This window comes from Chaetura pelagica, unplaced genomic scaffold, assembly GCF_000747805.2.
Source record: "Chaetura pelagica isolate M959 unplaced genomic scaffold, ChaPel_1.0 scaffold36, whole genome shotgun sequence".
Taxonomy (NCBI): Eukaryota; Metazoa; Chordata; class Aves; order Apodiformes; family Apodidae; genus Chaetura; species Chaetura pelagica.
The window spans coordinates 1507671-1523434 of NW_009953726.1; the positions used below are offsets into that span (position 1 = coordinate 1507671).

Here is a 15764-nt window from a genome sequence, read left to right on the forward strand (position 1 = left end):
TCCCTACAGTAAGAGAGAGGAATTCCCTGCCCCTCTGCAGAGGAACTTTCACCACTCCAAGTTCTATTCATAAACGTGCCAGCTGAATGACACTACTGGCAAGCAGTGAGAACTACAGTCACCAGACATACCAGTAAATTCATAAGGAAAGGGAGTGAGGTTCCAACCTGTAGCTGGCTGAGCAGACTTTCATGTTGGTGCTTTAAATCCAACCATTCCACCTCTGTGAAGCAGGGATCCCCAGTGTGACCCTGTAGATGATCTTCCTGGCTTTTCAAATAATTAAATTGGGAAGCCAAGTCTTCTGCTTTCTGCAGGAGATCAGCATAATTTGTCAGCTGAGCTTGCTTCTCCTGCAAACCAGGCTGAAGGGCAAAACCCATCTCCTGTTGCTGTTTCTCCAGTTCAGTTAGAGCCAGTCTCAGATCTTCTTTGCTTTGTTCGTATTGCTCCCTGTTGAACTGGAATTGTTCTTGAGGGCTAAGAAAAAAAATATTGTGTATTTTTAAAAAAATTATTCATTACCTATGTAAAGTTGTGAAGAAGTCAACTGTTAGGATTAACTTGAGCATACTGAATACTGTTCTTCAGGTTTTAAATTACTGATCAGCTTTAACTGAAATTTTCAAGATGTTGAAAATGTAATGGTTGAAGTTATTGCTGCTGAACTGGACTTCAATGCAGGACAAGTGACTAACCCTCTTAAACCTTAGTTTATAAACCCACAATTAAACCCATCAGTTTCTAGCATCTGAGATGTGGTGTTCATGCTCTGTATTTTTCAGTTTTGATCACAGCAGAAGTTTTGTTTTAAAACTACAATGTGGCTGTGAATCTATTTGCTTCAACAACTTCTTATGACAGTCTCCTAAAAGGGAATGTTCTGCAGAAGATACATGTGGCATCGGTTGAGACGGGGGTGAGGGAGTGTTCTAGAGATAGAAAAAACCAAACCAGCACATGCACTATGGGCATGTTAGCACACTCCAATGCCTGCTTTCCAGACCTTGACACTGAATCTCAATTTGTGTGCTTTATAAGCATGCACACTGATCTACTGCAGCTGAACAGGCTGCCTTTGTCCACAGGAAATACATTACTATGATCAGTGAGACAGAAGTAACATTTTTGTGTTTAGTTAGTGATGAAGCTCAGAAATTTTCCAGATGGAACTTAAATGCCAACATTTGAAAATATGATCCCACACAAGCCCAAATAAATGAAGTCTGGTTATAACTCTGTAAAGTACAGTAGAATAATGAGGACAAAAGCAAAGCTAAAGTGTTTTGTTTTTTCCCCCTGCAGGTTCATATTTTTGGGAAATGACAAATGAAGCATTGCCTCACGTACGTTAAGTACACTTGCTTCAAAGTTCCCTGTTCCAGCTTCATGCTGCTGCCACTGCTGTGTTGCACCTGTCACTCACAGGTCTGATCCTGTAAGGTCCTGAGCACCTCTTCAGATGTGTTGAGCACCTCCTCTCCTGTCTTCAACATTCTGCGAAGGGGGTGCTCTGCATTCTGCTGTGCTGGATTGTCAAAGCTCTAGCTTTCTGAAACACCACTTGTTTTGCTTATACTCAGTGCTTAGTAATAAAAGAAGGTAACTGAATATTCTTAAAAATACTTATTTTTAATAATTCATTCCCTGGCCACTTTTTAAAAAGTACACAGCAGGCCTACTCTACTTCCCATTGATCTCAACAGCAAAGATCCCAGCGATTTTACTGGAAGTTGGTGTAAATATGTTAAAGCAGACAAATATCTTGAAGTGTGAAAAATCAAAACCTCAGTTTATGCTTACACACACCAGGAATCATCTGACATGTTTTGAAGGATCAGTTTGGCTCTCAGGCACAGTTGCCACAGTGCCACAGACACTGCAATGCCTTTGCTGACCTAATGCCTGCTGCCACAGCCAAGAAAGGCTCTCAAAGAGCCTTAAGTAAACCAGGTTTTAATAACTCTATTTTAAAAATCCCAGCCTCCTGGATTTACCCCAAACCTTCTTCTGAAGCAGTATGAATTTGTGCAAAGGTAGATCCCACCTCTGCTGGGGGACAATGTCTGGGGCACATTGCAAGGAAGGGCCCCTGTAGTTGTTAGATCAGTGCATTCTCACTCACAGTCCATGGAATGAAACAAGGAACACTGAGTGCACACATTCTTCTTTTTTACAAGAGTGGCTGAGCTACTTCAGTATGAAAAGAGAATCTATGGGGAGCTGGGCAGATGCCATGAGCTGTCTTGCCACTCCCCTCACACCTCCTGGCTACACCCCTCACCTGACTGTTCAATCCAAACTGTGACCTGCCCCTCCACAACACTACAGAAATACAAATACAATACAAATGCTGTTCCCAAAGAACACAAATTCAATGAAAAGAGTACAGGAAGAAGAGAAGAAAGTAGATAGAGCAGCAAGTGACCTGTACTGCCTGCCCTTTGGCAAATCCCACATTACCTTCCATATTCAGCAGCTAACTGACTGGTGCTTTCCCACAGGTTCTGGAGCTCAGAAATGGTCTGCTGAATCACTGGCTTCTTCATTTTCTCATTTTTCATTAAAGTTTCTCCTACAGCTATCACATTCTGTATTTTGGCCTCTCCTGCATCTTTGAGAGCTGTGATTTCCTGTATTGAAGAAGAAGCAGAAGCAGTATATATACAACTATTTTTGGTTACAGAGTAAAAGGTGTTACCAACTAATTTTTTTCAAACTTTGTATACAGACAAAGAAATCCTCCTTCCAGTACATCACATAACCAATACATAAACATCATCTAGTTTTAGAAAGTCTGGGATAATGAAGCCAAGATTTCTTAACTGTTCTCTACATAACAAAACAAATATTGTGCTGAAAAAAAATAAAATTACTCCAAATCTGAGGGAGAGATACTGGTCACAATATTAACCCTTTCACAGAATGGAACATGTAAATCCCAGCATCCTCATTTCTGGCTACTCTGTTAGCTGCCCTCCTAAATAGCCAAAAAAAGGAGACACCAAAGAAGACAATGGGGCCTGAGAGACCCACCCAAGCAGTGGAGCAGCACAGCACTAGTAGTCAAACACTCTCCAGATGCCCCAGCCATGTTACTGACCTCCCTCTCCACCTCTGGAATAGGCTATGATGGGAAGGCAAACCAGCACCTTGTGAGTTCAGTGCTGCTCCACCAGGAGGTGCAGCACAGAATCTCATTTTATGTGTTTAATAAACCATGGGGGAAAAAAAAAAAAAAAAAAAGCCAAAACCCACAAAAAAACCACCCAACTTCCCCCTCCCAAATAAGCCACAAAACCACAGGCAATCAGCAGTGACAGAGTCTTTTAGGAGGTACTGAGTCAGCAAGCATTCCCCTGATGCTGGCATGAGCTGTGAAGTAGAAAAGAAATACATTTAAAAAAATACCTTTATCTGATGAATCCTTTCATCTGATGGCAACTCACTTTCCTGTGAACTCAGGTTCTTAACAGCCTCCTCAAGCTTTTTGATCCAGCAAGTAACATCCTGGGCAAGTTCATCAAAATTTTGTTCTTCCACTGGAAGTGTCTCAGTCTTCCCTGCCATTTCACTTACATGTGTTATCAGTGTCTGGTATATACTGGTAAGATCACTGGCTTCTGAAATGGTTACATGGTCTGTCAGGCCAGCCTCCCTCAAGGAATTTGCCAGCTGAGCCATGGAGTCAAATGCTTTTCTGAAAAATACAAAAAACTAATGAACATCTCTTTGTTGTAAGAACATGGAGTGATCTTCTTCAGAAGACAGCTCTTAGAGATCAAGGAAAGTGATACCTCTTCATTAACAGCCCTTGATAGAAGTTTTCAAGTTTTGTCTCATCTTTTTTGTTCCCTTCTAGATTTTCTTCCTGATCAGTGAGCCATTCTTGCAAGACCATGACACTTTCTTCAAGGCTAAAGAGAGTATAAATACAGACACAGGTAAAAATGAGAGGCATTACGTGACTGAAACCTTCTGACATCAGTGTTTTGCTGAAGAAGTAACAAAAATACCATGTGCCTGATCAAGAAAAGTTTTAACCTTAAGCTTGATTTTAAGTATCACAGTTCAGTTCACTGAAGCTACCCCTGTGCACATATGCCCATATCACACTGAGTCTGGTATGAACATGAAGCATACCACAAAGAACTCACTACCCTTTATTAAAATAGCATATTTAATACAAAGTGGGGTTGTTTGCTATTGACTGTGGCTGTTTAATAATGAATCATTTTATATTACTCGTGATTAAAATGTCAGAAGCTATATTTGTTCCCTACCTACTGAGCTGCTGGAGAGAAGCATCAAGTTCCTTCTCCCGTTTCTGACATTTGGAGATCAACCTTTGTAGTTCTGCTTCTTGGTCTCTCACACAGTTCTTAAGGTGGTTAATGCTTGTTTTGGGCAAGTGATGCTGCACTTTATTCAATAAAGTTTTAACCTCTTGGATATCTCTGTCTTTGCCTTCAGATGTTAGGAAGTGCTGAATAAGAGGACAAACACAAGATGCATTAGTCAAATTTGCTGCTGTAGAATAGGTATTTATGTTACAAGAGATTTTCAGATCCTTTTATCTCCACCAGTATTTTCTCAGCAACTCCAGCTCCTGAAAATGAAAAGTTGCTGTTTGTAAAATGAGGAGAAAGTTAAGTGGATGACTTAGATTTTCTTCTTTACAGCACAAATACACACAGAAGAAATAATCTAGAAACATTCAAATCTAGCACTGACATCACCACATCTTCTGCCACTAAACTGTGACTGCTTCTTGCAGATGTTGTGGCTTTTCCATCTCTTTTATGTTGATTCTCTCTGACTTGAAGTGAAAATCTGGCTACAACAAAGTGAATGCAAGTTTTCCACAATTGAGTCCAGTGGTTGTCAGAATTTCATTTTACTCTCTACACAATTGACTGTCTGTATTTTTGCACACTGAAGTACTTGGTCAAGGCCCACTGACTTTCACTAACTACTGTCCTGTCTTTTACATGTCCAAATATGTCTCAACTTGAACACTGATACTCCAACAAAGTTTGATTTGCATTCCACTTATTGTCCTAACGTGTTGAGTTATATAAAACATGCTTTCAGCCTCAAGTTACAAAACCACTGTAGGTGAATTTATTTCCAAGAATAGTCTCCTGTGTAAAAACTTACTGGGGGATTGGAGCATCTCCCTTATAAGGAAAGGCTGAGAGAGCTGGGACTCTTTAGCCTGGAGAAGAGAAGGCTGAGAGGAGACCTTGTTAATGCCTGTAAATATCTAAAAGGCGGGTGCAAGGAGGATGGATCCAGACTCTGATCAGTAGTTCCCAGTGACAGGACAAGGGGCAATGGGCACAAGGTAGAACATGGGAGGTTCCATTTAAATATGAGGAAAAACTTCTTTATGGTGAGGGTGACAGAGCCCTGGAACAGGCTGCCCAGGGAGATTGTGGAGGCCCCTTCTCTGGAGACATTCAAGACCTGCTTGGATGCAGTCCTGAGTGATGTGCTCTAGGGGATCCTGCTTTAGCAGGGGAGTTGGACTGGATGAACTCTAGAGGTCCCTTCCAACTCTGACAATTCCATGAAGTAAAACTTCAAGAACAATCAGCTTCAGAAATTACAACATTTTAATACTTTACCTTTAGCCTCTGCAGTCTTTCTTCAAGTACTGGTTTTGATTCTGAAGGGTTAAAACAGTCCTTCAAAGACAGCTGAGTACTGCTAAACCAATCATTGAAATTCTTGCACTGACCTGAAAAAAGACAGATTCCAATTTTCTTCATTAATTATATTCTGTAAAAGAACATCCTACCTAACATGAGGATTTCAGACACTTCTAATTACATTTATCAGTGCTACTGTCAAAGGTTGCTTTTCATTACAGCCCATGTGACAGAAAATGCTGCAGTTCATACTGGTTTTGTACCTAACATTAATTGACAATAAACATACCTGTTCACTTGGTAGAGACAGTTTGCTACCCACAGCAGGGTCAGTAAACAGATTAGGCTTTTAGCAACTTTTCTCATTTCCACACAAATAAATATTACTCAAAAAATATTTGAAGATGAGACTACCTTTGGGCCTAATTCTACACCTGCAGAGTCCCATGTCTGCATAAAACAAAAGGTAACTAATAATGCTATCCACTCTCACAATTAAGATTAATTGAAAAATTACTAGAAAAAATAAAAACATTTTATCTATTTTTTTAAATGTAAAAACATAACAAAGTACTTTGATTCAGATTAAGTGGTTTGTTGGAATCAAAAGTAATTTTTATCCAAATCTCTACCTTGCTCAAAACCTTGAAGATATCAAAGCACTTTCAGACACTGAACCAAAAATGAATTGCACAACTTTTAAGTGATTATGATGGTCAATACAAATCTATAAAGCTACATAAATGTGACATGTTTGCTTACCATTCAAAACACCAATAAAGTGATCTTGAAACACATGTTTCTTCTTATTAAATAAATCAGTGACACATTTAAGTTGCTGATTTAATTCGTACACATCAGGACAATCTGTCTGTTCTTGAAGTAATGTCACATGGTGCTCCTGTTGCAGAATTTTCTGGTGTATCTCCTAAAGTTAAAATACAAAGGACAACTGTTAAAAAATAAGATTTTGAAGTGCAAGCAGAAGTTCACTGTACAGAGCTGCTTTAGTACAAACTAGAGTTTTTCAAAAGGTTTTAGTCCTGTCTATGCAGATAGAAGCACTAAACTCTGCTTAAGCAGTGTATATACACCTGAATGCTCACTGAATCACACCTGCATTCACTCATGCACATTTTGGCACCCAGAATAGATATGTGAAGCACACAGTACTCCAGTGTGTTTCCAGAGCATGTAGTTCCTAGAAGCTCTCAAGCCTTAGCTGCCACAGGCACTGTTCCACCCCTAAATGCCTTACTCTGTATGTCAGGTTCCTGTGGGTTGACAGATAACTTAGAGGAAGCCAGGAGACCTAATTAGATGCTAATTAGACCTTTCTTCCACTGCCTGTGATTTCACTGCCCCAGACTCCAGAGGTCTGACACCCAGAATGTCTGTAACCCACTCACTGCTCAGCAGGAGTTTTACCTCTTGCCAGCCTTGAATCTCCAAGCAGGAAGCAACTCTTTCTTCACCTCTCCCCTGGTGCAGAGAGGATGAAAAATGTGCTTGAACTGCTTCCTGGGAGCTGTCCCTGTAGGCAGGCTCAGGTGGCACAAAGAAACCCTCTTGGAAGAGATGCAACCCAGTCCTCCCACTACTGCTTCAATGTATCCTGTACTGTTGTGGTGCCTCTCACTAACCATTTCCAAGAGCTGCAAGGGTTAACTAACTAAATCTGATAACATCCAGTGACAACAGGTTTTTCTTTCATGTTTCTGGCAGTTTCAGGTAATATTCAAGCCAGGCTCTTTACCTGAGTCTTTCTACCAGTTTACAACATATACAGGAGAAACACTTTGGAAGACTTGCCCAGGAGAGAACTCATGAATGAAATCCTAAAAGATGCATAACTTGTGACATGGTACCTCCAATTTAGTGAAGATCTCTAAGGTGTCAGAAGGTGATAAAGCTTTTAAAAGTGATTCAGTCATTCCAATCTGTGTCTTGGCCAGATCAAGGTCTCCTTTTAGTTCTGCTGTATTCACGCTGAGTTCACTGGTCCCATGCTTGGTTGAGAAGAGCTCTTTTATGAGCTCAATTTTTTGCACAACAGATGACCTGATGACCTTAAAATTGGAAATAAGCATACATAATAAATTATACTGGATTGATTTTCTGGAATATTGCAGAACTCCATGATAGACATAAAAAGCAATGAAATTTTTAGAAGTCCAGACAGTTTAATCACAGTTTTTTCCAGTTTCATCCCACTCCACAAATTGGAAAAGAAGAATATTTAAGCCCTGCTTTTCTAAGAAGGAATGATCTCAGTTCATCTTTCATTTATGGGTGCTGCTTAACTAATCAAGTTATTTGTCACTCTACTGCAGTGTCTACTCTCAGCTGGATAAAGGCCATACATGCACTTTAGCCAGCAAGAAAAAGAGGTTGTCAGCTCTCTCTGTAACACACCTCCCTGCAGTGACCCCATGGGGGAAAATTCCTCGTATCAATCAAAAAATCTGGCAAGGTCAGCAGAGAGGTCCCCAAGGGGATCAGGGTGCCTAGTGCTCCTGAGAAGCACAGTGTGCACAGGACAAGGGTACTGAGTCCTCTCCTAAGCTCCTTAGATCACTTCACCCACTGCAAGTCCTCTGAGTTCATTGTCTGCTGAGGATAAACACAGAAGGACCCAAACCAGGTCAAGCTCAAGGTGCACATGACAGACACTGGGAGCAGACACTTAGGGAACTGGTGTAGGATCAAGGTGGGCTAACAAGGTTGCCAATGGTAGAGAAGGATTTATTCTTTGCTGTGTGAAGTTAACCAAAAAAGATGAAGCTTTCCTTGTGATATGCTCAAGGAAGACATCACAGCAAACACCAGTCTATGCAAATAGCTACCTACCATCAAGCTACATTAAGCCATATCCAGGTGAAAGCAAAACAGCTGGGTCAGCTCTAAGTCTTTGAAAGGCACAGGGCTGAGACAGGCTTTTGTGTTTAAAATTACAAGCTTGGTTCTAACAGCTAGAGAAAGACAACAAATTAAATGACACCACTCATAGCCAACAAAATGTGTCCAATTCTCTTTGGGTAGATTTAAGTCAAACCATGAAATGATTGTGGCAAAGATGACACTAGAAGCAGAGCTGAAATAATGAGTGCTGGTCTATCAGCTGTAAAAGCTTTTTCCCACCTGTAGTTCCAGTAGAGGTTCATGACTATTCAGAAGTTCTTCTATCTCAGACACAGTGGTGTCAAATTTCTGGAGTTTCTGCTCTTGGACTCGCAGGCATGCCTGGAGGTGGGAAAAAACATGCTGTGTTTCCCCCAAAGGTAGATTTTCATGTTTGTCTTAGAAAATTGTACCATTAATATTCTGGTTGTGCATTTTGGCACAAAGAGCTCCCTCAACAGGTCCATTTGTCATAGAATCACAGAATGGTTTGGGTTGGAAGGGACCTTAAAGATCATCTAGTTCCAACCTCCCTGCTATGAGCAGGGACACCTCCCACCAGACCAGGCTGCACAAGCCTCAGCCAACCTGGCTTTCAGCACCTCCGGGGAGGGGCTTCCACAACCTCCCTGGGTAACCTGTTCCAGTGCCTTAGTGCCCTCCTGGTGAAAAACTTCTTCCTGATGTCTAACCTAAATCTCCCCTCTTTCAGTTTAAAACCATCACCCCTTGTCCTATCCCTGCCCTCTCTCATGAAAAGTCCCTCCCCAGCTCTCCTGTAGGTCCCTTTCCTGATTTTCATTTTAGCAATTTATACATTTTTTGGTATTAGAGTCAGAAACACTGTTCCTCAGGCAATGCTGTTGTTAATGCAAATCTGGCATGAATCTAATAATAGTAATTCCTTTACTCCTATATTGCAAAATTGCAGAAAAATAATCTTAATTTTGCTGCTTCAATTAAAAGGGTATATTCTCAGATGTTAGTCAAGAATTGGCATCCTGATGATACAGGAATGTGCTAAAATACAATACAAGCTGTAAGCACTTTCTAAAATGTAAATCTGTTGTAAAAGAAAAGACCTCTACTTAATTGAAAGGATTTTGGAACAGATCAGTAACACGAAAGTAAAATGTCAGCATCAACTTATGAAATAGGATGTCTCTAAAATAGCCACATTTTCTAATATTCCCAAATACATATTCCAAACTTCACCAAGACCTTTTCAGCTGCCATACAAGCAACTGCCAAAGCCCATTCATGAGCTGCAGCCTTTAAAAGAGCTCCCCCTGACCTGTGCTGAAGACCACAATGAGGAATGGTCACAAGGACCCTGTCCTTGTCTCGACCCACAAGCCTTTTGTTGTATTTTCTCCTCCCCATCCCACCAGGGGATGGAGAGGGTGAGGACTCATGGAGCCTGGTTGCCAGCTGGGCCTAAACCATGACACAGCCCCATCTAACATGATACAAGAGTTGTGGGGCATTTTTTATAATTAACATCAATATAGAGGTTTTCCAGGATCAACAAAGGAAATAATAATTAATTGCTATTTGAGCCTGGTGCCCTCTGCATCTTAAATAATTTTACAAAAATACCAGAGCACTGAGTTCAGTTTTCTCTCCTATTCTGCTTTTATAGTAGCTCAGGGGAGCCACAGTTTCTCTCACCTGTCCCTTGCCCTCTCCTCACCTCTCTTTGGAGAATTATCCTCTCACACAGGAGCAGCAGAGTAACCTTAGTGCAGCCACCTCCAGCACAGCCCTTCCTAGCACCAGGAGAGTCACATCAGGGGCACGGTGACATCATGCTGGGCTTGAGCAATATCCAGGTAACAAAATGGCTCTTAAGATGCAGTTGCCAGCTGGTGCATTTTTACTGGAACCCTCAGGGACCTGAACTACCCAGGTAAATTCTAACAATACAATGGTAAAGGCAATAATAACGTGACAAAATATCCACCTCTGCACAGCAGGTATAGTGCTGTTTCACTAGGAAGACCTATGTACAAAGAGCTCCTGGGCTTTTTACTACTCTGCAAATTAAAACAAATGAGCAGTGCTAGCAGTATCAGTAATGTTGCAAATAAGTATAATAAAAAAAAACAAACAAAACAAACACACAGGGCATTTGTAGCATGTAAACACTGAGAAAAAAACTGCCTGCATATTTTCAAACAAGTGGATATGGGCTATGTCTCAATCTGGAAATTATTTAGTAGATACTGGCTATAAGCACAATGAAGTAGGGCAGCTGGCTGATTACTGCTCTTAAGTCAGAAATTCAAGTATTTACCCCCATATGTTAGGCTCTTCAATGGGCATAGAGCAAGTGCATGTGTTTTTACACCCAACTGCACCCCAATACCAAGAGTTAATGCTGTAATCTGTGCGAGAGAGGCAGGGGCAGCCCAGGCTCTGCTGATGGCTGCCTGCCTGCAGCCCCTGGAGACCCTCAGCAGCCACCCACGACAAAGGCTGCCGGGGAGTGCATCGGGATCAGGGCTGCAGGGCAAATAAGTCACCTCTGTAACCTCTTCTTGAACTATACATTGTCCAGCCTTTTCTGAGGCTCCAGTATCTTTACTGGTAGGCAATTCCTAACTAGAAAACTAACCATTAGCCCATACACACTCTCTTCCCTTTCTTCTTTAGGCAAAAGGCAATACATGCACCACTATGCACTAGAAGCTTTCCAGGCCTTCTCCTTGCTCTCTGTACAGCAGAAAGGAACAAGGAGGCTTTTGTAGTCTAAAGCAGCATCTGCACTGTTGCATGAATGTAAAAATTTTAGTGTACACATACACTATCTATTTATTAGTTTACCAGACCTGTATCCCCAGTACCTTATGCAGTTCGCTCACTGAAACTATCCATGCAGATACAATTGCAAACATTACAACTTCCTGTGCTTTTGCAGAGCTGGTATTTCTATGCAATGTGCATGTTTATAGTCCAAGGTCCATACCAGTAAAGTATAAAATTAGGGTCAAAAACTGCCATTCAAATTACCTGCAACTGTGTAAGGTCCTCTTCAGTCAGACAACGGTCTTCTGCATTCTTAAGTTCTGCATTTGCCCAAGCATCAATGGTGCCAGACAAACTAAGAAGTTTGTCCCACAAAGCCTGAGCTCTTCCCAAATTATCACAGTAGTTTTCAGTCTTTTCATTGATCTGTCAAGAGAATTACATACAGAAAACCCACACAGATTTTAAAAATGTTGAGTTGTATTCCAAGAGTAAACACAGCATAATCAAATCTGAGCAAGATTAAACCACCCACAAAAAAACAAGTGCAGCAAAGGGAAAAAAATAAATCTCATGTGTCTTCACAGTGAACTGGTCATGGAGAAGATATTTAAATCCCTGCCACACATGTCGCCAAACATACCAATCAGTAGGGCAGCTTGCCAGTTTTAAGGCAGGTTTAGGAAGGAGCCTTGCTCATTAATGTTTATCTACTCTCAGTAAATACCATCTAATCTCAGTATTGATGCACTGCTTAGATCAACAGTGGCAAATGTTTCTCACCAAAAGCACCAGCACTGTAATTCTCCAGATTGTCTCTGAAGTCTAAATCCACAGAAATTGTTAGGGAAGCTTACAGATTGATGCAGAAAGCACAAATTTTCTGCATTTCCTAGAATTATTTGCTGTCAAGGAATACCCATAATATAAACTACCTGAGATATCATAAACAATACACCAACAGGCACTCTGCAAGCTTTGCTCTGGCAAACATTTGAATTTACCTCTTAAGAATCTTTGCCATATTGCACATCATTTATTCCAGATATTACACACACGTCAGAATCAATTACTATAATGCATAACAGATAAGACCACCCTGATAATTTATTTTTTACATACATCCAGCCATCTGTCCACAATAATGTTAGCCTCATTCTCGAACGGAGGCTCCTCAAAGCTTCTCATTTTATTGAGCTGGAATTGAAGGTTTTTGCAGATCTGATTTATTTTGTCTACATCTTCAGAGTGATCGTTAAATTCCTCTTTTGCTTCTTCAATCTGTGAAAAAGACCAAGTGGATATTTACAAGCATGTTTATGCTTATTCAGCAAAACATTTTTAACTGATGTGCTGTTCTTTTGAGTTTCAAGAAACAGCAGCATTACAAAAAATAATTTGGTTTATAGAATATCATGAGACTATGAACATATCCTGTGTTGTTATATCCCTGTCATGCTGAGAGGAACATTTCCCTGTTAGAAATCCATATAACTCTGTTATGGGCTGCAAAATAGCTGGGTGGGAACTATGAATAATATATTTCTTTTACAAAGAGAGCCAAAACCACAGTTTGCTTTAAAATTTGTGACTGCAAGATCCAAGGGGACTGTAGAGCAATACACTGAGCCTCGGTGACTGAAATAAACAATGCACAGATACAACTCTAAATAATATAACCTGGCATTTTGATCCCCAGGTGTTAAACTACTTTTCAAAAAAAGCTGAAATCCTACTTAAACATAGCCATTGCCAAACATGCCATTGCTAGAAACGGAAATGTCCCTTTTTCCTACCTGTTATTTAAACACTAGACTGCTTCTTTGCGCTTAATTGTTATGCCAGTGTTTACAAATAACATGGAAGTTCTCTGGAAAAGAAACACTGACCTCTAGTGTTAGGCACTTGGATATTAAAAGCTCGCTCTCCCAGAGATAACCAGCTACAATTTCCCATACAGATACTGCAGCCACTGAGACAAGGGGAGGGACCTCAGAACATCACTCACAAACCAGAAAAAGACACAGAACCTTCTCTGTTATTCTTTTATATAATAATAAAAAAGAAATCGTCGGCACTCCAGGGCATGTCTTGTACTGTGCTGCAGCTATTGCAGACCACAATTTTCAGAGCGGGAAGTGCAAAACTCAGGATGAGGAGGAAGGGTTGTTAGGAGAGAGTGGAGGCTCCACACAGTTAGGGACTGGGGTATAGAGGTCATCTCCCCTGCAGCAGGAGCCCCAGGTCTCACTGGTGAAGGCAAGAGAAGACCCTGGCTCAGCTGAAGAGGGGCTGGCAAACACAAACACCATCCCATTGCCTGAGGAAAGAAACCACTTACGTTCCCTCATAAATTTAATCACCCCAGGAACTGCCTGAGAGCAAATGTTCCTGAGTGATATGGGACATGCCTCATCAGAAAGCCTAAAAATGGGATCTGAACAACCAGTTGTATAACCCAGCCAGGAAACGTGAAACCTGCGCAGTAAAACTGTCACAATGGACATGGTGCTGTTCACATTAGCCATGGACAACTTTGTCCAGTGGTATGTCCATTCAGCCAGGAAGAAAGTAGCTGGCTGACAGTTTTTTCTCTGAAAAGTTGATAAACTTGAAATTAAATGAGGAGGTGTCCAGCAACACCTGCTCATTCACCCTCATCAGCTAATGCAAAAGCTACTGCAAATGTTTAACTGCTATCAAAGACAGCATAGAGCAAACATTGGTTATGGAGGCCAAGGCTCTTTTAAAGAAGGTCTGTCTTCTAAGTAGGTTTGTATCCCAGGAGAAGCCAGAGGAGAAATACTGAACTATGTCACTATGGCTTCTAACCACAACACAGTCTGGTCAGCAAAGTCAGTGTGAGGGCAGAGATTCATGCTGCAAATGTAACCAAGGAAATACTCTATCACCAACCCAGTCAAAACCACTTTGGCCTCCAGAAGGGCAGCACCACGCTGGTGATTCCCAAGCTATATCTGAGCGTGGTGGCAATGATGTACAGTGAGGTACACAAGCTCCAGTCTGGGAAGCAGGGTAGGTCTGTCATGGCCCAGCCTCTGTGCCACGCTGCCACAGCCTTATAGCTCCTCTTCCTGATCCTCCTTGCTCAGGGATGGGTGAAGATCTCTGCACAGCACTACCTGGTGCAGACCAAGCCTGCAGCCCTGCCTGGGACCCACGGCATGAGCAAGGAGAGGACACAGATCTCGATTTTTGGCTGTAAGCTCCAGTTACAGCAGAGGATCAAGCAGCCCCAAGCAGTTGCATTACCTACTATTTTTGTTTTAAGTGGTACAACACTCTAAAGTACCTTAGTAACAAATTAATTGTTTATTTTTTGTATATTTACAAACTACCCACTACAAGGTTTTTAACTTAGTAGAAAATATAAAGTCTAAAGATGTGGTTTTGCTAGGACAGGATTTCACCTTATTTTCATACTAGATCATAGTTTTCCTACAGTTTGTTTGGTTGTTTTGTTTTTTTTAAATCCCTCCCCTTTGACAAAATGTTGATTCACTAAGCAAAACTAGACATCAACTTAAAACAAAACCAGAGTATGGTCCCTAAATGTATTTGGGAAGCCAAAGTGAAAGCAGGGTCTTATCATTTGCCCCACAGGCTGGGTGTGCAAAAGCAACCCCACACCCAAATGCTCCCAGAAAAGGCTCTTCTTCCCTTTCCAGTAAGTTCTTGTTACTCACCTTTGCTATTAGTCTGTTTAAATTCTCCTTCCCCATGTAAGAAGTTTGCTGTGAAAGCACAGTCTCCTGTTTCTGGACGATGCTGGTCAGACTAGTTTTGCAGCTTTGATATTGCTTCAGGAGTTCCAGAGCCCTTGCACACTGCTCCTGGCTATTAAAAAGAGATGCATTATTTATGGGCTGAGCATAAAACAGCAGCTTTAGCCTCTTGTCTGCTTCCTCCTCTTATATTCAAACATGTGGGGAGTTTGACTAACGAGTTTGGAAGAAAGAAAAGGGGGGATAAGCCACATCAGTGATAAACCCTGCAATTCTGTGGGATACCTGGTGTGGCATTTGGACAACTAGTGGAATCAGAAATGCCCTTCAGCATCATATGCCTCTGACTCACATTAACCATGCCGTGACATGAGCAGTTCAGGTTTATATGATACTCTCCTCCTGAAAGGTGAGCTCAGTCACCAGTAAACTGAAATACAATGTGTAGCATCACAACAGCTCAGGTAGAGGACAGAAGGAGATACCAGCTCAGTCCAGCCTGCAGTGGGGTATGAAAACAGATTACTCCCTCTGACACCTGCACAAAATTATGCCAGTCTCTGCAAATCCTAAAGGCACTTTAAAAAACTGTAAGAGAAGAATGGATGCCCTGGGTTATCAATCACAGCCTTTCTCAGTCATCACTCTCTCAAACCCTGTTGCTTTAGTGTTTTCCTGCATAAAAGATTCTCTTTCCCAAGCTGTCCTCTTCCAT

The 15764-nt window shown here is 41.3% G+C and overlaps 1 protein-coding gene across 1 annotated transcript in view; it reads right to left on the minus strand.

The window, feature by feature from the left end:
• Window positions 1–15764, minus strand: part of SYNE2 (spectrin repeat containing, nuclear envelope 2) — a 165656-nt gene that overhangs the window by 113006 nt on the left and 36886 nt on the right. The window contains exons 30-41 of the mRNA XM_010000671.1: window positions 15011–15161; window positions 12426–12584; window positions 11568–11729; window positions 8796–8897; window positions 7523–7723; window positions 6417–6582; window positions 5631–5743; window positions 4284–4486; window positions 3798–3917; window positions 3412–3700; window positions 2464–2633; window positions 168–480 (exon numbers count right to left, since the gene is read on the minus strand). Coding sequence (XP_009998973.1) covers window positions 168–480; window positions 2464–2633; window positions 3412–3700; window positions 3798–3917; window positions 4284–4486; window positions 5631–5743; window positions 6417–6582; window positions 7523–7723; window positions 8796–8897; window positions 11568–11729; window positions 12426–12584; window positions 15011–15161 — 2149 coding nt within the window. The remainder of the gene's footprint in view (window positions 1–167; window positions 481–2463; window positions 2634–3411; window positions 3701–3797; window positions 3918–4283; window positions 4487–5630; window positions 5744–6416; window positions 6583–7522; window positions 7724–8795; window positions 8898–11567; window positions 11730–12425; window positions 12585–15010; window positions 15162–15764) is intronic.